Source organism: Anabrus simplex, chromosome 2, assembly GCF_040414725.1.
Source record: "Anabrus simplex isolate iqAnaSimp1 chromosome 2, ASM4041472v1, whole genome shotgun sequence".
Taxonomy (NCBI): Eukaryota; Metazoa; Arthropoda; class Insecta; order Orthoptera; family Tettigoniidae; genus Anabrus; species Anabrus simplex.
This window is the reverse complement of record NC_090266.1, coordinates 1,222,601,283-1,222,627,265: the sequence shown is the minus strand read 5'-3', so window position 1 is coordinate 1,222,627,265 and position 25,983 is coordinate 1,222,601,283. Positions and strand designations below refer to the sequence as shown.

Genomic DNA, 25,983 nt, shown 5'->3' with positions numbered 1-25,983 from the left:
GGCTATCATGGACAGCAGTGTTCAATGCAAACGACAACCAGTTTAGTGAGGAATCCCACTTGGAGTAGTCTGAGGAGTGATCAGGGATGACGGCAGATCGCAGGTTACAATTCACTCTCTCAGCATAATTTGGCTTCGGGTAATACAAGGTAGTGGTTACAGGAGCAATGGATAGATCAAAACGGAAATTCCGGAACTGGACAGAAGTAAAGGGTCTTGTGTTATCACTTACCAAAAATTGACAGGGTCCAAATGAAGCGAATATGTGTTTCAAGCACAAGATGGTGGTGTTGGCGTTAGCCATACGAGTGGGGAACAGCCGCGTAAAATGTGAAAAGGTGTCAACACACACATGTATGAAACGATGACCATTCCGAGATCTCGGGAAGGGCCTGATGTAGTCCATGAAGAGTCTCTCCATTGGCCGAGAAGCTTGCTCGGAAGACAAGACACCTAGACGAGTATTCGGGGCAGGTTTATGTTACAGATCTTACAGGACTTGACAAGGGTACGGATCTCACTATCCATGGATTTCCAAATGAAGTGGTTACGAATTTTCTCTCTTGTTTTGAAAACGCCCAGATGACCGCCCACTGGGGATTCATGAAAATATTTGAAGAGAGCCGGGACCAGGTTAGTTGGGACTATAATTTTGGGGTCTCTGCGACCGCGAGCAGGACAACACACGACACCATTCTTAAGAATGTAGGGCTTAACATGCTCACCGGATTTAATCCTGTCGATAATACCTTTTAATTCAGCATTGTCCTCTTGATGTTTGGTTATATCCTTGAAAAGGAAGGGAGAGTCAGTGAGAACTACATTGACAAAAGCTGATACTTGTTCGGGAGAGGGGACTGCTGGCTCTGATTGAGGGTCAGAGCTGCCTGGGTAGAACATCCTACTGAGGCCATCAGTCACAACATTTTCCGAGCCACGAATGTGGCGGGCTGCAAATTGGAAGGCTGAGATATGCACTGCCCAACGTGCGAGACGACCGGTCCTTCACGGCTTGGCCAGTACCCAACTCAACGCCTGATGGTGAGTTTCCAGATTGAAAGGAAGATGTTCCAGGTACATTCTGAAGTGTTCTAAAAGGAAGACAACAGCTAAAGCTTCCAACTCATAAATGGAATAATTTCACTCGGCAGGATTCAGGGCACGCGAAGCATAAGATGACGCCCTTCTTGAAATTCCTGAAGAACACCAGATGTGCCTGAGGAAGAGGCGTCAGTCTGAAGGATGAAGCATTTAGAAAAGTCTGGCATAGCCAGTACAGGAGTGTTATATAAGGCAGATTTCAAGTCCATGAAGGCTTCGCGTTGGGCATCACCCCACACAAATTTGGCATCCTTTCTTCTCAACGCATTTAATGGGGCTGCACGTTCAGCAAAATTGGGAATGAATTTACGAAAAAAATTAACCATGTCAATGAATCTGACTACAGCCTTGATGTCCTTTGGAGGGGGAAAATTCTGGATAACGGCAGTAAGAGACTGTACAGAAAAACAATATATATACAAAACTCCACCTTATCAATACAAATTTATTTTACATTAAGCAGGTAAATATAGTCAAATAGTCAAGACTAGTTTCGACCCCTAGGGGGTCATCCTCAGTTGACATGCATTAAAAATTGTATTGTTCACAAAAACATCACATATAGTGGTAAAAGTTTAGACTAATTTAGACTGATCATTAATGTTGGTATGTCTAATGCATGACTAGTGTGCATCGTTCATGAAGACACATATCACCTTACTGCTACTACCATCCAATTTTTAGGTTATATAATATGGAACACACATATGTTTGTGTAATTCAACAGTGGCAAGTTCAACTATATACACAATTGGCTATTGATTAGTCACATGAAAGTACAGAACACTGGCTTGAACATTTCTGATTGAGATATCCATGCAACACCTTACTTGCATACATCCTAGAAACTAAATTCAGTTTGTAAGGCCCATTACTTCTGATTGAAACTTAGTATGAAGTTAAAATTTGAATAAAAATATTTGCTAATGCAGACATTAAAATGTTGTTAAAATGGGCATATAGTCAAAAACAGTGGTATGTATGCCACACATGTCTAGTTAAAAATACATTACATTGATGTTGTTTATGTGTGGTACAACATGTACACTGATTTGGAATAAATGGGGTTTGTATATATAGTGTTCCAACAAAATGGATCCGTAAAAAATATTATATGTAAAGACAATTGGTATTATAATGATCCGCTGCAGATCAGGTAATACTATTTATTTATCTGAAGATATTATTGGCAGCTACAGATGTTGGAGTTATTAGAAATGTTAATGGAGCGTGTTTTCTTCCGTAGTCGCGATGTTTATAGTTGGTGGCATTAGTCAAATATGTTGAAAATTATGCGTCTTGGTGCACGTTGATTTGTCCTGGAAGCTTATATGTTGTAAAAAACAAGGTGGAGTGTGTAAAGTGTTGGAACCGTGCGTTCTTTGTAGCTGCCTGTTGGGATCTATATATACACTATATATACAAACCCCATTTATTCCAAATCAGTGTACATGTTGTACCACACATAAACAACATCAATGTAATGTATTTTTAACTAGACATGTGTGGCATACATACCACTGTTTTTGACTATATGCCCATTTTAACAACATTTTAATGTCTGCATTAGCAAATATTTTTATTCAAATTTTAACTTCATACTAAGTTTCAATCAGAAGTAATGGGCCTTACAAACTGAATTTAGTTTCTAGGATGTATGCAAGTAAGGTGTTGCATGGATATCTCAATCAGAAATGTTCAAGCCAGTGTTCTGTACTTTCATGTGACTAATCAATAGCCAATTGTGTATATAGTTGAACTTGCCACTGTTGAATTACACAAACATATGTGTGTTCCATATTATATAACCTAAAAATTGGATGGTAGTAGCAGTAAGGTGATATGTGTCTTCATGAACGATGCACACTAGTCATGCATTAGACATACCAACATTAATGATCAGTCTAAATTAGTCTAAACTTTTACCACTATATGTGATGTTTTTGTGAACAATACAATTTTTAATGCATGTCAACTGAGGATGACCCCCTAGGGGTCGAAACTAGTCTTGACTATTTGACTATATTTACCTGCTTAATGTAAAATAAATTTGTATTGATAAGGTGGAGTTTTGTATATATATTGTTTTTCTGTAAAGTAATATCTATCAATACGGAAATGAAACTTATAAATAACAGTAAGAGACTGGTCGATTGAGACACTCCTCCCCAACACAATATGGCCTAAGAAGGACGTCACCGAGCTCGATAGCTGCAGTCGCTGAAGTGCGGGCAGTATCCAGTATTCGGGAGATAGTAGGTTCGAACCCCACTGTCGGCAGCCCTGAAAATGGTTTTCTGTGGTTTCCCATTTTCACACCAGGCAAATGCTGGGGCTGTACCTTAATTAAGGCCACAGCCGCTTCCTTCCCACTCCTAGCCCTTTCCTGTCCCATCGTCGCCATAAGACCTATCTGTGTCGGTGCGACGTAAAGCAAGTAGCAAAAAAAAAAAAAGAAGGACGTCTGGGGTTGTGCAAAGGAAACCTTGGTGGCCTTGAGGGTTAGACCTGCTTTACGCAGTCTTTCAAGCACTTCGGTGAGATGGAGAAGGTGTACCTCAAAGGTTTCACTAAAGATCGCCAAATCGTCAAGGTAATTATAAATGAACTTGAACTTAATCTCAGATAAAACATAATCCAGTAACCGAGTAAGGACAGCCGCTCCAGTCACCAAGCCAAATGGGATGTGCTCAAATTCATATAGGTTCCAATCGGTCGCAAATGCTGTGAGATGCTTGGATTCTACGGCAGGAGGTATCTGGTAATAGGCCTGATTTAAATCGAAGATGGTGAAAATTTTTGCATTAGCGAACCAAGAAAAGCAAGAGTGCAAATCAGGAAGGGGGACAGATTGGAGGACCACCTTACGGTTCAACATCCGATAGTCCACTACAGGAAGATAACCACCTTGCGGTTTAGGGACCAGAAACATGGGAGAAGAATAGGCTGACTTGGAAGGGCGTATCGCTCCGTCAGCGAGCATTTGATCAATAATAGCCTTCAGGGCCTTCATTTTGGGAGGTAACAACCGATACGGAGGAGAGCGAACAGGTATGTTATCCGTAACTTCATTTTGTATTCTAAGATATTGGTGACACCTAACCTGTCGTTAAAGACATCAGGCAAATTATTGCAGAGTTTTCTAAGTTGATTGGCCTGCTCTTTGGGTAAATGATTAAAATAAAAAGCCTTGGGTTCGTCAGAATATTCAGGAACAGCGTTAACGTGACAAGGCAGAATAGGGGAGCGATCACACAGCTGAAAGGTTCTCGCACAAAATTTAAAATGGAATCTGTGGAACTGCAGGTCCAAAATCATGCCTGTTTAAACAATAAAATTGGCACCCAATATGAAATGGCAGGATAAATCTTTTGCCACTAGTACTGGCATTTTCCAGGTGAAATCATGGACTCTAATCTTCACCACTAGTGATCCTACAATGTTCAATGAATTGGAATTAGCAGTACGGCAGTTTAAGGACATGGGTTCTAATGTAGGTAACTTGCAAACAGTTTTCATAGAATCATACTAGGTCTCGCTCATCAAGCTGACACTACTCCCCGGGTCTAGTAACGCACAGACAGGTTCATTATTTACCTCTATGCATAAATACGGTAGTTTACAAGAAGGTATGGCAGAAATCCTACAAGATTGCAAGAAATGAATGCCAGATTCAGTCTGGGAGCAATCATTAGCTTCAGAATTAAGTAAATCATCCAAGATACAGTCATGATTGACAAGACAAGAAGCCATGCTTTGGGGTTTACCATCAGAACTGGCTAGCACTACTATGGCCTGGGGGTCAAGAGCCAGAAGTGTTACATGGGCACTGCCTAGAGAAGTGCCTAGTTGACCCACAATTACGGCAAGAAGAATTGGTGGAAGAGCCTCTACCCATAGCAGGTTTCGCATTGCCTAATGCCCCAGCCTTGGGACAATCCCGCTTGAGATGAGCCGTGGAACTACAACTGAAGCACGAACGAGGGTTACGCGAGTTTGAAGCAGGAGACGGGGTGGTTTTAGAATCCTGCGGAGAGGGCATGCTCATAGGAGGTGGGGCTAATGGGAGGCGTAACTGGTCGGCATAGCGAATGCCTTCAGCAGACAATGTAACGGCTTCCAACTGGGTGAACGTTGCTGGTCGGGGTGAAAGAGCCAGATATGATCTGTAGTTCGGGGCGAGACCTTCAATTATGTTGGCAACCATCTGGGCCTCTGTATAGTGGAGCCGGAAAATCTTAGCTTGGAGCTTAATATCTTGAACATATTCAGATAATGACTCATTGAGATGTTGTACTCTGAAATAGTGCTTCTGCACTAATGCAGACAAGGCACGAACAGGAATGAAATATTCAAGCACATGGGCATGAAATTGATCTACAGACCATCTTTCGGAAATGGCCCTGACAATATGCTCAGAAAGTGCTCCAGAGACATGCGGGTATAGATTTTTAAATACGTTGTCGTTACTGAGATTATACACTATTGCCTGATCCTTGAACTCAGTTAGGAACCGAAGGAAAGAAATAACCTCATCAACGGAGTTAGCTGAAAATTTAGAGACTCCCTTAAACACTGTGGTCAACGGGTGAGGCAGATTTGAGAAAAACTGGGGAAAAACAGGTGTAGGGGGTTCTTGGGAAGGCTTAAAATAGTCCAGAGGGTTTACTGAGGCATCATACCTTTGATTCGGGTGCCCTGGTGAAAAGGATGGAGTACAGGTTAGGTTAGGACTAACGTTAGCCTGCAACGTTACGGGCGCAGACAACCTCATTTGTGAAAGGTTCTCACTAATCCGAGAGACCATCTGGGCATTAACCTGCTGTGTAGGGGTTATGCAACCTAAAATAGCACTCGATACCGGTGGTGCTAAGACGGGGGTGGTTTTGCACCATTGCATCAGAACCAGGCTGATTAACAATAGAGGGCAAACACTGAGCCACAACAGAATTACCAGTTACCACAGGAAAATTTGTACAGGTACCAACATGCAAAGGAGATAGATCATTTGAATGACTTACAGGTGTCCTAGATCCAGACAATGAAACCGAAGATCCCAGGGCAGCATTAGTCACCTCAGACTCCTGAATAACACCAGCAGTAGGTGTCAGAGTGCACACTTGAACAGCAACAGTTGCAGCACCAGAGTTAACACTGTTACACATTTCAGATGGGATAGACACTTGAATTTCAGAAACTGTGTTATTCAACATATTCCCTTCAAGCAAACCACCGATTCTGTCGAAAATTCTCGAAAACTGTACTAGTAAGGCTTGACATTTCTGCTGCTCAACTTTCGGCAATTCGAGAGACAACAAATCCTTAATTCTGTCGAGTTAATCTAGTAACTGCCCCTTCACCCACGCTAATTGGCCATGTGAGGGCTTAGAAGCACCAAAGGACACAAGAGTGGCGTTAAATTCAGCTAAACCTAGCTCTATAGCTGAAGTCATTTAAGTGCGGCCAGTATCCAGTAATCGGGAGATAGTGGGTTCGAGCCCCACTGTCGGCAGCCCTGAAGATGGTTTTCCGTGGTTTCCCATTTTCACACCAGGCGGATGCCGGGGCTGTACCTTAATTAAGGCCACGGCTGCTTCCTTCCACTTCCTAGACCTTTCCTCTCCCATGGTCGCCATAAGACATATCTGTGTCGGTGCGATGTAAAACAAATAGCAAAAAAAAAAAAAAAAAAAAAAAAAAAAATTCAGATAACCTATCTTTAACCATGGCCAAAGACTCACGCAACTCGTCCGTAGTTAACTCAGGTATGGTTATAGGTAGGTTAAGCAACTGTTTCAATAGGCTAGTGTCGTCTCTGACATTGTCTGTTGAATTAATTTTTCAGATACGAAGTTCATAAACAAGTTCTGCTTTTCTCAAATGGAAAGGATTAGGAACAGCGCGAGCCATCCTGATGGGTAGAAGCAAGATTTCAAGCGATACCGAATCACAACTTTTACAGTGTTTTAGGTTAGGTATGATCACGGTTCACTTTTCTTCGTCCGCAACCTAGCACTTGCTTCTGCTACCAAAATGTAACCGTTACTTCAGCGGCTACACTAAACACAGAAAGGGAGGAAAGAAAGTGCAATTACACAGTACCCAAAACCACTACAGACTCAGTGAAACATCAGCTGAAACTACGCGGATCTCTGCCGATAACGACACTAGTAAATATCAATAAGGCCAACTAGATGACAATAAACCAGGTAGGTGGGAAGGAGCTGGGAACCTACCAAGGGCATGGAGATGGCTTAGGTTGCAGTTTCCGAAATAATCAACCGTGATCCTTAATTTTCAAAATATTATTTACAAATGGACTTTACAAAGGAATTCCGAACAAATTCAGCCATGCGGAAAGTACCGACACACAACTTTTAAAATACAACTTACATGTTCTGTGCAACACACAACTATATGTTCCTTGATAATAGCTTCCTACAAGTTCAAAGAGTCAAGCCAATACAATATATCCAGTTACCAAACAGTTTGTACAATACAATTTAGAAGGTAGGAATAAACGTAATATGAAATTACAATTTACAGTGAAGTTAAACGTACCTTTTAAAAACCCTGGCATACATCAAGTGACACGGAACTACTAGAGGCAAAACCCCAAGGTAAATATATAAAACTACAATTTACATGTTTAGCGAAACAAGGAACGGGGAATGCCTCGAAAACAAACAGGCAAGCCCAGCTGAAAAGCTAAGGCATCAGAAATAATTGAGTGGTGAATCAAGGTGAGGTTAGGGCAGACTCCTATATGAAAAGGCAAGCGAACATTACAGGAAATTCAAGGTGGAACCGAAATCAAGAGTGCTTACCCCAAAGTGGCCCATCCCAGTAGTGAGACGACGTCAAAACTTCGGACAACCAGACAGACCGCTCACAGACCAGAGGCCAACACGAAATGCTGCCTCGCTCTCTTTAAAAGGTAAACCCTGGCCTTGGAGTAGCCAATCAGAATGCAGGGGCCTGCCCATCGCCACCCAGATTCACCAATCACAATTCTTACTTCAGTCGCAATTGTGATTTTGTCTAATGGCTGGAAACTAATCATGTGCTAGCTGATGATGGCCGTTAAGGCCCGAATCTGGTACTAGTGTAATCTATTTACAATAAATTAAGTATTGATTGGTGGAAAAACACATTTCTTGTCTATACATTGAATCTATCAATATGGAAAATGAAATTTATAAATAATAAGAACTGATGTTACCGAGCTCGATAGCTGCAGTCGCTTAAGTGCGGCCAGTATCCAATAATCAGGAGATAGTGGGTTCGAGCCCCACTGTCGGCAGCCCTGAAGATGGTTTTCCGTGGTTTCCCATTTTCACACCAGGCAAATGCCGGGGCTGTGCCTTAATTAAGGCCATAAGATGTATCTGTGCCGGTGTGACGTAAAGCAAGTAGCAAAAAAAAACCTGATGTTAGTAAAACGTCTTTAGTCACCATAAGACCTATCTGTGTTGGTGCGACGTAAAGCCACTAGCCAAAAAAAAAGTCTTTGTGATCGTGCTGCACGCAAACGCTATACAATTAATGTAAAACAGGAAAAACTCTCATATTATTTTAGTGCATAAAACAGTCGTAAATGTAAGAAAAGTGTTCTTATAATTTTTTGTACAATTGAAAAAGGTATTACTGTACCACTTATGTTAATAGATTATATAACATGTACTGTATTTGTTTTTAGTTTTTCCGGATTATCTGGATTTTTTATTATCAGGATCAGTTCCAGTCCCACTTGATCTGGATAAACGAGGTTCTTGTGTACCATCCAATAGATTAAATTGTTTTCTGGAAATTGGTAGATTTGTTCATTGTGCAGAGTAAAGATGGCAACATGTCGATATTGTGACCATGTACAGATTTCGCCTAGAAGCAGTTCCTTGTACTGTTCTGTGTAGAACAAAACATAGATTTTGATGATTGCTTAGTACTTTGACTGGAAACAATTTATACATGTAAAACCAATATGTTTTGATTACAAGGTCTGGTGCCTTAATACTCCTTGTTGTTACCTATTAAAACTTTGATCTTTACTAAGGTAAAAATTCAAACAATTTATCAATGGTCTTGAGGCTGAAAACACAAATATATTAGCTTTCTGGTTGTTCTTGTTTACATTCATACCCTTTCTTCAATATCTGAAGCAGAACAGAGGAACTGGAATAATTCAGAAATAGAATTAACAGGAACTACCATACTACTACTGCTCAAGTCGTGGTGGTGGTGGTGATGTGATATGTGATGATGACATCTATGTTGTGCGATTTGTCGACAAGTCTGTAGTGAATTGCATCACATACCATATTGTACTTTGTCCAGATTCCCCCAGTTAGAAAAGAGGAAAATTTGTGTGCAAAAGTCAGAATGTTCTTGGGTCATACATTCTGTCAGTGGTATTTGAATTTGCACATTATTTTCCACTCAAAATTAACTTGATAAATCTAAGATAGAATAAAAGCCATTTTGCTCACATTCCTAGTGGGAGAACTGCTGAGCTGATGTGCATAAAACTAAACATTTCGTTATGTCATATATAATCAAGAAATAAAAATTATAAAAGTGTGAAATGGCTACAAGGCTGGGGTCAAGTAGCTCTGAACTTTCATTTGGGAGATAGTGGGGTTCGGCCCCCGAAGTTCGCAGTCCTGAAGATGGTTTTCCATTGTTTCCTATTTTCACATCTGGGGCTGTACCGTACCTTTATTAATTCCATGGTTGCTTCCTTCCCAGTCCTAGCCTTGTCCAATCCCATCATCACCATAAGACCTGTCAGAGTCACATTAAACACGTTAGAAAAATCTAAAAATAAAAGAAACATTGTTGATCGGGTTAAGACGGACACTAAAACCATCTAGAACCAGCATGGCATTCCTGCGTTTAAGAGCTCCAAAAGCCCGATATTACTCTGCCAACGTCAATCCCAGGCATAACATAATCGTTGAAGACAGAGAATCTTGAAATTCGTGAATAGCAGAACATAGCAATTACGAATTTCAGAATTTGCGAGTGTGTCATTTAGATTACCAGCTTTGAGGCTGATGGTTATGTGAAACTGGAAAATCTGATGATGGCACTAAAATGAGACTCACTAGGCAAGATGAGGAGTGAGGTGGTTTGCCATTGCTTTCCTCACTTACCGAATGTCACTACTCAGCTTAGCAGCTTCCATACTGTCACTTATGGAAGTTACATTTTCCTCTGTCCTGTACCAAGAGACATACAGAAACACTGCATTCATCAGCAAATAGCAACAGGCAGTGTTATGTGAGTAGAAAAATAATCTCTAATTAATAATCTAGTATGGAAATGGCTTCATAGTTATTCTGCCTGCCTCCACAAGTTTTCACTTTTTACCTTCCGAGAATCTCCCCCCCTTCCCCCACTAGAATACACCCCGTATATCCCCTGTCAGTCATAAGTGGCAGGACACTGCTTTTCGGCATTGGATTTGTGAAGACCCGCTTTGGGTGGGTGGGTAAGACTATATGGACATAAACCCTCCTCTTTCTCCTGTATCCGAACCCATCATTCTTATACCACCAGGGCCTGATAAACTGTGTAGTAGGGTTCTTTAGGTCTTATGGTGATGATAGGAAAGGCCTAGGAGTTGGAAGGAGGCAGCCGTGGCTTTATTTAAGATACAGCCTCAGCATTCGCCTGGTGTGAAAATGGGAATCCACGGAAAACCATCTTCAGGGCTGCCGACAGTGGGGTTCGAACCCACTATTTTCTGGATGAAAGCGCACAGCATATGGCCAACTCACCTGGTCCAGTATATCTCGAAGTGTGTTGTTAATTAAGAAATTAGTCAGTTAAATTTTTGTAATATATTTTTGATATATTAAGGTGATGGTAACACCTAGTCATGTTAATAGACTTATGATTTTGATCCATTGTTGTTGGTACCAATGGTTTTCAGATTATATTCTTATCAATTGTGTTTTCCAGTTAGTAAAAGAAGGGTAATATTTATTAATAAACTGTCTGTTAACTTGCCATAAAAATGTTAATGGTTAATTAATTGACAGTATCTTATTAGGCTCGAGTTGCAGCAGAAACCCAAGCACGAGAGTTGGAAGCCGTACACAAGCAAGAAGAACGAAAACTTCAAGAACTGGAAGATGTACGGGCACGATTAGAAAAATTATTGGAGGAAGAGACTCAAGCTAAACGGGATGAAGAGATAGTTAGGAACCTACAAGCGAGGTTAGTATTGATGAGCATTTTATTTTGTATTATCCATCGACGACTAGCAATAACGGTACATTGTGGTTGTCTCGTAACATTTTTTATTCTTTGGTACACAGGGGATTACCCTATTGGGTCTCAAATCGCTGTATAACTATAACAAGGATGCCACATAAACACAGGAAAAGGGAAGAGATAAAGTGATGGTAAAAGGCTAGGGACACAGAACAAACTGAAAAGGGGAAACAGAACCCAATAAGTAATGGAAAGGAACAAACAAATTACAAATCAGGTAGAAGTATAGAAACACATGATGGGATAAACACAATGACCAAAGAAAAGAGGGAACAATGGAGGAGGGGACAAGAATGAACATGTCAACACATAATGACAATCTCCACATGTCCATACACTGCCGACTTCAAATATATAGGCTCTTTCTTAATCATCACAATCATCTACATCCATTTCTTCTCAGCCCCCTACATGCTTGTTTCTGCTTTCCAGCCCATCAGGATAGTGGGCAACAACACTCGCAACACATCTTATTGTGGGAAGTCGCGTGTTTATTGGTGGGACCTTTTAACTAGTGAGCTGAGCCCCTATTGCTACAAGGATTTGTGTTCAGTCATGGCATGGTCACTACTCTGGGTGAACATTTAGAATGGCATTCGGGACAGTGTTAAATAGCGCGGGCGAATTGGCTGTACATTAAAACTTTTTACTGAAAGATGATTTCCTAAGTATAGTCAGTGTGTGTGCAATGTTGTATAATAACGATGATAAAAATAATACTGTATTTACCCAATTGTAAGCCAGACTTTTTTCTTGGTTCAAAACATGACTCTGCTTAGAATCTGTATCGTTAGCACAGGCGCTAAAGTAGACGACACCCTTTATCGGCGTAATAGGAAAAAGGTCCATAAATAACTCGGTCAGTTCGGCTATCATGTAGATGATAAACACTTATTAAATATAAACAAGTTTTTATTTAACACCATTTTAAGATGCATGCATTACTTTGAACTTTTCCTGAGAAATGTTATACCTGTAAAACACATTGTTTACTCTCGTGAGATTTACAAACAGTGCGAGTCCAGAAGGGAGATTTAATTTAATTTCATGTGGCTATTTCTAGCGGAGTGTAGCCCTTGTAAGGCAGACCCTCCGATGAGGGTGGGTGGCATCTGCCATGTGTAGGTAACTGCGTGTTATTGTGGTGGAGGATAGTGTTATGTATAGTGTGCAAGTTGCAGGGATGTTGGGGATGGCAGAAACACCCAGCCCCCGGGGGCATGAAGGTTAAAATCCCCGAACCGGCCGGGAATCGAACCCGGGACCCTCTGAACCTAAGGCCAGTACGCTGATCGTTCAGCCAATGAGTTGGACTAGAAGGCAGATACAGAACAAAGTGGTTTTCGAGAATGATCCAATGTGATTTTCTTAGACTTTGTATACAGCTGTAAAACATAACACAGAAGTTAGCATAACGAATTGTTTTCAACATTTCAATATTTTGAATCTCAATCCCCAGCTAGGAATGGGAAACTATCATCCTTTCCATGCTCTTCAGGATCCCTTTGTAACTTGCCCCCATTCAAACACCGCTTGGATATGGGAGTTATTAAATCGTATAGTGTCGTTTAGAGAACCTGGCCAGAACTTCTCCCTGATTTGGAAGTTAAGATCATTAATCACTTGAACATTAATATGCAAAAGTGTCCCTTCTGATTGCAAAATAGATCAGTTCTGTTTCCCCCAGGCAATTGGATTCTTGCGATTGTACTACCTATTACACCTAAAACACCAGCAAAACAGCATATTTCATACATGTTCTGGATAATCTGTTGATGTTCTTCTACTGAAGGAAATACTAAGTAACCTTCTCATGGATAATATCACTGCAAAAACTTGGCTAACAATACTAGCTGAAACTTTTGAAATTCCAGCTTTGTCTCCAAACAATTCCTGAAAAATTGTTGGTCACGCATTTAAAAAGTGTTTGATGTCGAATGCTTGAAAGCATAGAAGACGTTGTAATTTTTTTTTAAATGCTTGTTTCTTATTTCCCGGGGTTCGGCTTACTATCAGTGTCAGCTTATAATTGAATAAATACCTGTAATAATATAATACTTATCTGAATAAAATACACATTGCTATAATTCATATACTGTTACAATACTTATTTATTGGTATGCCAGAACTAGATACAACTTCCTGATTTTGGGGCATAACAAAATATAACTTTCATCTTTGTTTATGTATTCTGATATACCTCAGCAGATCAAGTTCATTGGTCCCTGTGCCTTTTGTATTGCCTCAAATCACATTGTCATCACAACTGCCACCATCATAACATGTTGCATTAGCCGGGCTGAGTGGCTCAGACGGTTAAGGCGCTGGCCTTCTAACCCCAACTTGGCAGGTTCGATCCTGGCTCAGTCCGGTGGTATTTGAAGGTGCTCAAATACGACAGCCCCGTGTCGGTAGATGTACTGGCACGTAAAAGAACTCCTGCGGGACTAAATTCCGGCACCTCGGCGTCTCTGAAGACCTTAAAAAGTAGTTAGTAGGACGTAAAACAAATAACATTATTAACATGTTGCATTAGTGTCAAAGTCATCACTGCCTGCAGTCTGAATTTTCCCTTTATTGCTATCAGCATCGACACAAATAATAAATTTGTCCATAGTTTCCTCCATTATACAGTCCTTTTCCTAGTGTTCTCTCTCCATTCATAGTGGCTCTATTCATTCCTGTGTAAGGTGCTGTTCTGACTTACTTCCTCATCACAAACATAAATTATTTACTTCAGTTATTTACATAACCACCTGGCTCCATTGTTGTACAGCAACTAAGACTAATGTGAGGCGATGTGCTGATGTTATTGCAACATGCACCTGAAATGGAAGTTCCCTGTGCTATGAACTCATTAGATATGTGCTCCCACCAGTATGCTATTGTGTATTCGTGTTCATGTTCTTACCTTTCTGTATATAACTTGATTTGTCGTGTGTTTGTTTATTTCCATTTCTTACACTCTTCATGTATCCCGAGTAGCTCTGTACCTTCCTTGTACTCTCTGCTACATTCTTATATACAGTAGAAGTCTGCTATAGCAAGTACGGCATATAACGAGAACCCCGTTATAACGACAATTTTTGTCTGTCTCTTCAAAAATCCTATATTAAACTGTGTATTAACCTTCGGTTACAGCGAGAGCCCTATCACTGACGCACCCGTTATTGCGAGCGATTAAGCGCGCATGATTTCTTCTGTCAACGATATTTATGCACCACAACGATTATGTTGCATACTATCGATCACCTTCGGTATCGCTTCCTCGCTATGTCCACTAGCGAGCTCTCTCGTCGACATTCAAAGACTCTGTCGGAGTCGATTAGTAATACCCGTCGACTGCTGTTCCGTGAAAAAAAAATCTAAATCAAGGAGAACATGTTCTCTTCATAAGTGCGTAAATAACGTGTCCGATAACAGTTGTTAATTACATGTAATAAATAACTTACTGTTATTATTCCAAACAGTTGTTAACTCGTTAAAAATAAAGGCTGAATAAACGATCTCCTAATTTTAATGCTAAATACTGCAATTAAGTAAGAATAGGATACACCTCAAGGTATGGCAGAGTGCATCATTGATTTCAGAGGTTAGTTTGTGTTTTCTTGCGTCTGGTTAAATTACAGTGAGAATGTTATTTCTCTACTAGCGCTGGAAGTATGTTTTCATCCATACATATAGTACGGTTAAGTTAGGATAGGTGACGCTGTTTGAATAAGAAAACTGAAACGTTTGCCACAAAATGCGATCGTTCATCTTCGGTACGGTATTTTTTTCTCACTGCGTGCATTTGTGAGCGTTCTCGTCGATATTCGAAGGCGATGATGGAGTTGATTAGTAATACCCGTCAACTGCTGTTTTCTATAGAAAATTTGAAATTAATGAGGATAACACGTTTTTGTAATAAATGCATAAATAACGTGGCTGATAGCAGTTGTTAACAGTAAAATGAAAATGTTAAAGGTCCACCTTTTCAATACCATGAATGTTTATTGATGTGAATATATATCACATAACGTCTAGAGAAGGTTGGTACTAGTTTCAACGCTCATTGCGCGTCGTCATCAGCCAACAAATCAATTGAGCAAAATGCGACTTATCGAATAGCAATATATAACACATGATAGCACCTACAAGACAAATGTTAAACTATGACTAGTTAAAATATAAAACACATGACAGCAAATACAAGGATTAATGTTGAAAGCTAAATTGTCAAAAGTTAAAACAGTGAAATCAAAACAGAGAAGGTAACAATAGTTAGGCTATGATACACAAGAAAGTAGTCCAGCTTGAGGTTTGTAGAACATGAGGCGTATCTATATACAACATTTAAATGCACCAACTAAGACAAATTTTAAATGTAACATTAAAATGATGAGGGTATGGTGCGTATAACCATCTAAAACATATGACAGCACCTATAAAGTCACTGTTAGATTATAACCAGTTGAAATGATGTGGTGTGTCTGACTGTAAAACATAACATTTTTGAGAAGGTATCCCAGTTGTTGAGTCTTGATAAACAAGAGAGTAGTCCAGCTTGAAGTGCATAAATCATAAGGCCTCATATGTTATCAGTGGGAAGAATAATCTTGTTCTCTTAAGTTGTGGTAATTAACAGGCTTAATTCAGGTGGTTTTGAAGCCAACAATGTGGTCTTGTGAAGATCATAATTTGAATTAACGTCACGATTCCCAGTTCAGTATGGAAACATGGAGACCCGACGAAAAGATTGAAAGCCAAATTAGGCGTGATATAAATGTATATAGCCAAAAGAAATATAAGGGAAAGGAGGCGAACTCACCTTGAGTAGCGTGATGGCATAGATGTTGAAAAGAGAGGAGCTGGGCTAATGAAGAGAGCAATAATGGAGGCCGAGTAGCGGAAGGGAAGGGAGAGTGGGGGGAGGGGAAGGGGGAAAAGGAGGAGCTAAAGCTGAGGAGTAGGGCTATGGTGGGGCAGAGGGATGAGGTAGTGGGGGTAAGTGACGGGGGTGTGGATTGCACATGGCTTGAAAGATAGCGCTAGTGTTTGGAAATCTGATATTTTTAAACAAGTTAATTAAGAAATCGAAAAGGATATTAGGCTTGTCAGAGATCATTTAAGTTGAAGTTAGGATTAAAGTATTGATCGAAATGGATGAAACAATTTTTGATTATGTTCATGAGAGGCCCTTTATGGGCCATTTCAAGGATCTAAATCGTGTTCAATGTCAGTAAACTTGTGGTTGGAGTCAGAGATGTGTTGACCTATTGCTGAAAACCTATTGTATCTTATAGCGTTGATGTGCTCTGAATATCTAGTGGTGAAACTGCGTCCTGTTTTGCCCGACGTATGAGGAATTGCAGTCATTGCATTTGAATCTGTAGATTCTGGACCTTAAGAAAGTATTGGACATGTTAACTGAAGGGGAATTGTGCAGAATTTCAGAGTTCCTGTTATTTGTTCTGAAAGAAATTTTTACATTATGTTTACTGAAAAGATTGGTGATTTTGTAGACATCTTTGTTGAAAGTAAAGGTGGAAGAAGTGGCGTCCTTAGATTTTTCTTTAGTAAGAGTGGTCTTAGGTCGGTGTCCGAATTTGTTGATAATCTGTTCTATAAAGGGTTTTATGTAACAGTTAAATTTGGCGATTGCACGAATAGTATTGAGTTTGTTGTTCAAGTCTTTCTTTGACATGGGTATTGTGAAGGCACGGTGGACTAAACTTTTATAGGTAGCACGTTTGTGTGCTTGGGGATTTGTGGAGTCTTCACGAATGGTAGTTGCAGTTTGTGTTGGTTTCCTGAAGATTTTGTAAGAAAAAGAGGAAGGGTGTCTATGAATGGTCAAATCTAGAAAATTGATTAACCTGTTTGTTTCAGACTCAAGTGTAAATTTAATGTGGGGATTGATGCTGTTAAGATCGTGAAGGGTAGAGGCCGCGTTCTTTAATTTCTTCGTTCATAATTACAAATGTGTCATCCACGTATCTCGCCCATAGTAGAATGTTGGGAAAGTTGTTGTTGATTTTAGTGTTCCAGATAATCTAAATAAATCTCCGCTAAGATACCAGAGGCGGGTGAATCCATTGCTAATCCGTCTTGTTAAGTAGTTTTGTCAAAAGTGAAAAAGTTATTATTGACGACTAATTTCAGAATGGAGATGAAGTCATGTATTTCAAGCTTGCTAAGAGGACTGTATTTCTTTAAGTTGCTTTCAATGATAGGGAAAAGCTTTGCTGTTTGTATGCTTGGATACATGTTGACTATGTCGAAAGAATGAAGGGAGTGGTTAGGTTGCAAGTCGAAGGTCTTTAGTTTGTCAATTAGTTCAATGGTGTTTTTAATAGACTTATTGGCGAGAAAATGGTAGTTTTTAGCCAAGAAACTTTGGAACAAATTGAGAGGCTTTATACAGAGGGCTAGGCCTATTGTTAATAATAGGGCGGATAGGGATGTTCGCCTTATGGATCTTTAGGAGGGCTTTACCTGTAGGAAGACCCAGGTTCATATTTAAAAGCTTAGATTTTTCGAGGGCCGTGAAAAGAAAGGAAGTGTCCTTTAGGGTTTATTTTAATTGTCGCTGAATTCGTTGGGTTGGGTCTTTGTTAATTATTGAAAAGGTGCTGCTGTTAAAAAATTACTTAGTTTTGGAGACATTGTCGGTTTTATTCATTATAACTGTGGTATTACCTTTATCAGCTTTAGTGACTATTAGGTCGTTATTATTGATTTTCTTTTTAAGTTCGGCGATTCGTTTGTGTTCGGAAATCTGCTTATTGTCAGCGGGATTAATGGAGGAGAATCTTTTGTTTACGTTGGCAGAGGTAAACATTTTGTCTAATTTCCTTTTTACTTCGAATCTAAGTTTGTCGTGTTGTTCTAACGGCATTTTGTTGATGGCGGCCTCTGACTCAATAACTAAAGTAGTGGCGATGTTCATTTTGTTCAGGTTAGGCCAGTTGTGCTTTGAGCCAGCGATAGAATGGCGGTTTCTTCTTCATTTAAAGTTACTTTAGACAGGTTAACTACAGGGGGATGGAATTTCTCAATTACATTTTTAGACAAACTAGTCTCTTTAGACTGGTTTTTCGGTGGAGTTGTGTTCATTTTTAAAGTGTTTAATTTTTTCTCTAATGTAAGTTGTTTCTGTGAAAGTTGGTCAAAAATTCTGTTGTTAATTAGGTCTTGGAAAAGATTCCACTGGGTACTAGGGAGCAAACTGGCTGCTTCAAGGTGAGTCTCGGAAAGTCTATTATTCAAGTAAGATTTTTTCTTGTGTAAAAAACGGATTTCATTTCTTAGCCAAATTTTGTTGGTTTTTTGGCGAGTTTTGATAGAATGAGGTGCGGAAAAGTGTTTTTTAACAGTGCCTTTTAAAAAATTTAGTCAAATCATGTGCATTACACTGCTTCAAGAAGATGATATCTTTGCCCAATTTAGCGATTTTAATTTTCAGGCTCATGTAGTGGTACGCCTTTCGCTTTGCCTGGTAGGCTATCTCATTGAAAGTTAGAAACTTCATTTTGTTCTGTATTGAACTGGGATCACAGTAAAATGAAAATGTTAAAGGTCCACCTTTTCAATACCATGAAAGTTTATTGATGTGAATATAATCACATAACGTCTAGGGAAGGTTGGTACTAGTTTCGACGCTCATTGCGCGTCATCATCAGCCAACAAATCAACTGAGCAAAATGCAACTTATCGAATAGCAATATATAATACATGATAGCACCTACAAGACAAATGTTAAACGATGACTAGTTGAAATATAAAACACATGACAGCAAATACAAGGATTAATGTTGAAAGCTAAATTGTCAAAAGTTATGTGATATATATTCACATCAATAAACATTCATGATATTGAAAAGATGGACCTTTAACACTTTCATTTTACTGTAATCCCAGTTCAATATGGAACAAAACGAAGTTTCTAACTTTCAAGCAGTTGTTAACTCGTTAAAAATAAAGGCTGAAGTAAACAATCTCTTAATTTTAATGTTATATACTGAAATTAAGTAAGAGTGTGATACACCTCAAGATATTGAAGAGTAAATCACTAATTTTGGAGGATAGTTGAAATTTTCTCACGGCTAGTTAAATTTTGGAAAGGCTATTTATTCAATGAGAAATAGGAAAGGACTTCCACCTATCAATCCTTATTTATTGCCCCTATTATGCTACAGTACTGGTTTCGACCCCCTACATAGGGTCATCTTCAGCTGAACAATACATTCACATATGGATCATGAAGCTATGATTAAGATTACATTGTCTGGGGAATGCCATATGATAACAAGTATTTGGTCACGTCGAAATGGGGCATGGCAAAACCGGAATGGGCATGTGTGTCACTATGTGTGGCAATGCAATTGTAGGTCTATAATGATATGCTTTAAGTCTTAAAATTAGTTTGTAAAACACTATTTCCACTAAAAACTAACTTATAAATATATAATGTAAAAACAATATATGTAGGAACACTTCCTGCACAACGAACGTTTGTGTCTTGCGTGGTATTCACTTCATCGGTTGACTCCTGTGTTCAAGTCTTATTTTAGTAGTTGTACACTTGGTTGATGTTTTTGGAGCTTGAATGATATGATTTGCTTGTAAAATTATTACATTATATGTATAAAAGATTTTGTCTCGTAAGTATATACATGGAATAAAACACTTTACAAGTTTAAAGAAGAGTGCCAGTCGTATGGATACAATTAGCATAAAATACGTATACTCAGCTCTGCTGTGTGTTGAATCTTTTTGTTTTATGTTAAAATTGAATCATGTTGTCCTGTGACATTCGTAAAATTGAGTGGCATTGGATTTGAAGTGGTGGCTCCTTTCCCATCTCTAGCTGTGCAGTGATGTTATAATTATCTGTGGGAGATAAGATTAAGCTGTGAGTGATATTTTATGTTGGAGGAATGTCTAAGGATTGTGTGTGCTAATTGGAATATGTACTTGCTGTTATTGGTGAGGTTGAGTTGCGTTTGATATGTGAGCCCGTTGTGTACTTCTTCGTGTCCGTCTTGGGCTCATACTAGCTGCTGTGAGGGGAAGGGAAGGAGGAGTAGGGAGAGTTGCTGTTGTGGGGATAGGTGTGTCGTTTGATGTTTCAGGTTTTGTTTATTGATTATCTTAAGGTAACCATTTTTTAGGGCGGGGATGACTGTATTGAAGATGATGTTAGTTTTTTCTGTAATTTCATTTATGTTGAAATTTGGATTGGTATACTGATCTAGAGAATGTAAAATTCTTCTGTTATGTTGAGCAGGGGGCGCTTGGGGTTTATGTTTGGGATTTGCATGTCGTTCTCGATGGTTGTGAAATTGTGATTATAGCCTTCGATGCGTTGGCCTATTGAGGAAAAATTATTGCGTTTTACAGCATTTGTGTGTTCATTATATCGGGTTAGTAAGTTCCTACCGGTGCATCCGACGTAGCTTGTCTCACAGTTATGGCATTTGAGACGGTACACCCCTGAGTGGTTGTATTTATTGCTGCTGTTGATAGTCCTGAAGTTGTGTATGATATTGGTACTATCGTGTGTAGTTTTAAATGCTATTCTTACGTTATGTTTTATTTAAACGTTAGTTATGGGGTATATGTGTACATTATTGAAGATGAATAGTGCGTAATCTTTCTTGGGTTTGTCTATTTTTGTTAATTTGGTTTTAGGTAGGGATTTTATTTTGTGAATGATTTTGTTAACCATTTCTTTCTTGTATCCATTGTTTTTAGCTATGTCATGTATTAGTTGTAATTCTTTATTTAGATCTTCTTTTGTTAACGGTGTATTAAATGCTCTGTGTATCATGCTGTAGTAAGCTGCTCTTTTGTGTGTATTGGGGTGAACAGAATCTATTTCAATTGTTTGAGGTGTGCGTGGGTTTTCTAAATATTTTTTAAGAAAGGTGGTCCTTCATGTCTGGTTACCATTATGTCCAAGTAGTTCAGAATACGATTGTTTTCGGTATCTGTGGTAAATTTTATGTGGGGGTCTATTGTGCTGAGTTTGTCTAATATATTGGTTTCATTTGTGGACCTATTATCAATGATGACGAAAATGTCGACAACAAATCTACACCAAAAAAATATATTGTCTATTTTACTAATTGCTGTGTGCTCTAAATGGTCTATGTAAAATTCAGCGAGTATACCAGAGGTGAGAGATCCCATCGGTAAGCCTTGTTGCTGGTAAATAGTATCATGGATTTTAAATTAGTTGTTACTAATGGCAAAATCAAGTAATTTAATGAACTCTTCTATTTCTAAGGTGCTTAGAGTGCTGTGACTATTTAGATTGGATTAAATGATTTCTGTTGTTCGTTTTGTGGGAATGTTAGGGTACATGTTTATTATGTCGAATGATGCGAGAGTGTGGTGTTGTTCAATCTTTAATCCTTTTGTTCTATTACAAAAATCTATTGAATTCCGTATTGTTTTATTGGCTGAGAATATGTAGCGCTTCTTAATGTATTTTTGGATAAATTGCGAGAGTTTATAGGTTGGGTTTGCTCTGTAGTTGATAATAGGTCTCATTGGTATGTGTTCTTTATGTATTTTGGGATAAGCTTTAGCAGTTGGTATTTGTGGATTCATTACTATAAGTTTTGAGGATTCTACTTCAGTTAAAAGAAAGTATGTATTTTTTAATAAGGCTTTGAAGTTTCTTTGTATGTTATTAGTTGGATCTTTACGTTTGATGAGGAAAGTGTTGTCTTGAAAACATTCTTTAGTTTTCGATATGTATTGATCTTTGTCGATAATAACAGTAGTGTTGCCTTTGTCGGCTTTCGTTATGAGTAGATTATTCTGTTTTATTTTGTCCTTGAGTTTGTTTATGTGCGTTGTATTGGTAGAGTTATTGTTTTGGAAGTTACTGTGAATTTTGTCAATATATTGTGGGAGCCTTTTTTAAATATCATATTTGACTTCATCTCGTAGCTCGTGTGGGATTTTCTGTATGGCGTTATCTATTTCGATGATAGTGGTTGTGATGTTCTGGAAGGTTGATGTGTTGCCCCAATTGTGCTTGGGACCCTTGCTCAATATAACAGTTTCCATTTCGTTAAAAGTCGTATTTGTGAGATATTTTACAGGTGGGTGGAATTCGTGTTCAGTAATTTCGTTGGGAATTTTGGTTTGTGGGTTTGGTTTGGATGGTTGTTTAAGCGCTTCTAATTTCTTATTTAGTGTGTTCTGTTTGTTAGTGCCTAAGTTTTTATTTTTTCTGTCATAATCTGTTGAAAATCGTCCCAGAAGCTGTGTGTAGCCCATTGGATGCTTTTAAATGTATAAGAATTTTATTTCTTCTTTCAGCCAGATTTTGTTTGTTCTTTTTTGCGTATTCCATAAAAAGCACTATGTATTCTCAGCCAATAAAACAATACGGAATTCAATAGATTTTTGTAATAGAATGAAAGGATTAAAGATTGAACAACACCATACTCTTGCATCATTCGACATAATAAACAGGTACCACAACATTCCCACAAAACGAACAATAGAAATCATTTAATCCAATCTAAAAAGTCACAGCACTCTAAGCACCTTAGAAATAGAAGAGTTCATTAAATTACTTGATTTTGCCAATAGTAACAACTAATTTAAATTCCATGATACTATTTACCAGCAACAAGGCTTACCGATGGGATCTCCCACCTCTGGTATACTCGCTGAATTTTACATAGACCATTTAGAGCACACAGCAATTAGTAAAATAGACAATATATTTTTTTGGTGTAGATTTGTTGTCGACATTTTCGTCATCATTGATAATAGGTCCACAAATGAAACCAATATATTAGACAAACTCAACCCAATAGACCCCCACATAAAATTTACCACAGATACCGAAAACAATCGTATTCTGAACTACTTGGACATAATGGTAACCAGACATGAAGGACCACCTTTCTTAAAAAATATTTAGAAAACCCACGCACACCTCAAACAATTGAAATAGATTCTGTTCACCCCAATACACACAAAAGAGCAGCTTACTACAGCATGATACACAGAGCATTTAATACACCGTTAACAAAAGAAGATCTAAATAAAGAATTACAACTAATACATGACATAGCTAAAAACAATGGATACAAGAAAGAAATGGTTAACAAAATCATTCACAAAATAAAATCCCTACCTAAAACCAAATTAACAAAAATAGACAAACCCAAGAAAGATTACGCACTATTCATCTTCAATAATGTACACATATACCCCATAACTAACGTTTAAATAAAACATAACGTAAGAATAGCATTTAAAACTACACACAATAGTACCAGTATCATACACAATTTCAGGACTATCAACAGCAGCAATAAATACAACCACTCAGGGGTGTACCATCTCAAATGCTATAACTGTGAGACAAGCTACGTCGGACGCACAGGTAGGAACTTTCTAACCCGATATAATGAAGACACAAATGCTGTAAAACACAATAATTTTTCCTCAATAGGCCAACGCATCGAAGACTATAATCACAATTTCACAACCATCGAGAACGACATGCAAATCCCAAACATAAACCCCAAGCGCCCCCTGCTCAACATAACAGAAGAATTTTACATTTCTCTAGATCAGTATACCAATCCAAATTTCAACATAAATGAAATTACAGAAAAAACTAACATCATCTTCAATACAGTCATCCCCGCCCTAAAAAATGGTTACCTTAAGATAATCAATAAACAAAACCTGAAACATCAAACGACACACCTATCCCCACAACAGCAACTCTCCCTACTCCTCCTTCCCTTCCCCTCACAGCGGCTAGTATGAGCCCAAGACGGACACGAAGAAGTACACAACGGGTTCACATATCAAACGCAACTCAACCTCACCAATAACAGCAAGTACATATTCAAATTAGCACACACAATCCTTAGACATTCCTCCAACATAAAATATCACTCACAGCTTAATCTTATCTCCCACAGATAATTATAACATCACTGCACAGCTAGAGATGGGAAAGGAGCCACCACTTCAAATCCAATGCCACTCAAATTTTACGGATGTCACAGGACAACATGATTCAGTTTTAACATAAAACAAAAAGATTCAACACACAGCAGAGCTGAGTATACGTATTTTATGCTAATTGTATCCATACGACTGGCACTCTTCTTTAAACTTGTAAAGTGTTTTATTCCATGTATATACTTAGAGACAAAATCTTTTATACATATAATGTAATAATTTTACAAGCAAAGCATATCATTCAAGCTCCAAAAACATCAACCAAGTTTACAACTACTAAAATAAGACTTGAACACAGGAGTCAACCGATGAAGTGAATACCACGCAAGACACAAACGTTCGTGTGCAGGAAGTGTTCCTACATATATTGTTTTTACATTATATATTTATAAGTTAGTTTTTAGTGGAAATAGTGTTTTACAAACTAATTTTAAGACTTAAAGCATATCATTATAGACCTACAATTGCATTGCCACACATAGTGACACACGCCAGTTCCGGTTTTGACATGCCTCATTTGGATGTGACCAAATACTTGTTATCATATGGCATTCCCCAGACAATGTAATCTTAATCATAGCTTCATGATCTATATGTGAATGTATTGTTCAGCTGAAGACGACCCTATGTAGGGGGTCGAAACCGGTACTGTATCGTAATAGGTGCAATAAATAAGTAATGATTGGTGGAGGTTCTTTCCTATTTCTGATTGCGTAGTTCGTCAATACGGATATGAAGATCATAGATTACGAGGCTATTTATTCCCATGTAAATTTTTAGCAAGGAGGTTATCATTTCTCTGCTTGCGTTTGAAATGTTTTCATGATACATATACGGTTAGGTTAGCCAACACCGTTTGAAGAAGAAACTGAAATGTTTGCCAGAGAAGCCTATGGAGTGATATACCATATCGCTCCAAATCCAAGACGACGTCTTTTTCTCAGAATCTTGTGAATAATCAAGGGCCATCTTGCATTCACGGCCTAACAGAAATCAACACCACTGGCAACTACCCCGGTAACCACGCTGCTTCTTTTCACCCCCGCGCGCGCGCACCAAGACTTGCTGACAAACGACTACCTTTATTACACATCGCTAGCTGCGGCAACTGGTTCTACAGTGCCTCTATGTAACGTCACTGGATCTCGGGAAATAGTGAAGAGAGAATGACGTTCTATTAGCCTCCTCAGAAACGTTTCTCAAATCTGCATAATGGCATCAAAACATGCGAGCCTTCAAATTCTTAGAAAGGCCACGGCTCTGTGGCAGAGTTATAATGCGTCTACTGTACCTGACGCTTAGTAAAATTAAGTTTTATAGACAGCAGGGATATTTTCGTGATGGATTGCCGTATTGTAAATACACGTGTAGCAGGTATTGGCGGCAAATTTTCAAAGGGTTCTTGTCGATATTATGAAGCCAAGTTTCAGTTAATGTTTATTAAACACTCGGAAATGTAGAATAATTGTGCAGCCTCAAGATATACGGCATAGGCTTAGCGAAAGCCAATCGGCGTTAGCATGAAGACAAAAATAGCTTAAAGTGCGTGCTGTACAAAAAATGCATTCAGTGGCCCGCAACAAGGACGCATTAAAGAAGCCGAAGATGAAA

The 25,983-nt window shown here is 38.7% G+C and overlaps 1 protein-coding gene across 5 annotated transcripts in view; it reads left to right on the top strand.

The window, feature by feature from the left end:
• The window catches only part of LOC136864817 (differentially expressed in FDCP 6 homolog), a 452,756-nt gene that overhangs the window by 241,938 nt on the left and 184,835 nt on the right, over positions 1 to 25,983 (top strand). For all 5 annotated transcript variants that reach the window (XM_067142253.2, XM_067142254.2, XM_067142255.2 and 2 more), the window contains one exon: positions 11,156 to 11,322. In XM_067142253.2, coding sequence (XP_066998354.1) covers positions 11,156 to 11,322 — 167 coding nt within the window. The remainder of the gene's footprint in view (positions 1 to 11,155; positions 11,323 to 25,983) is intronic.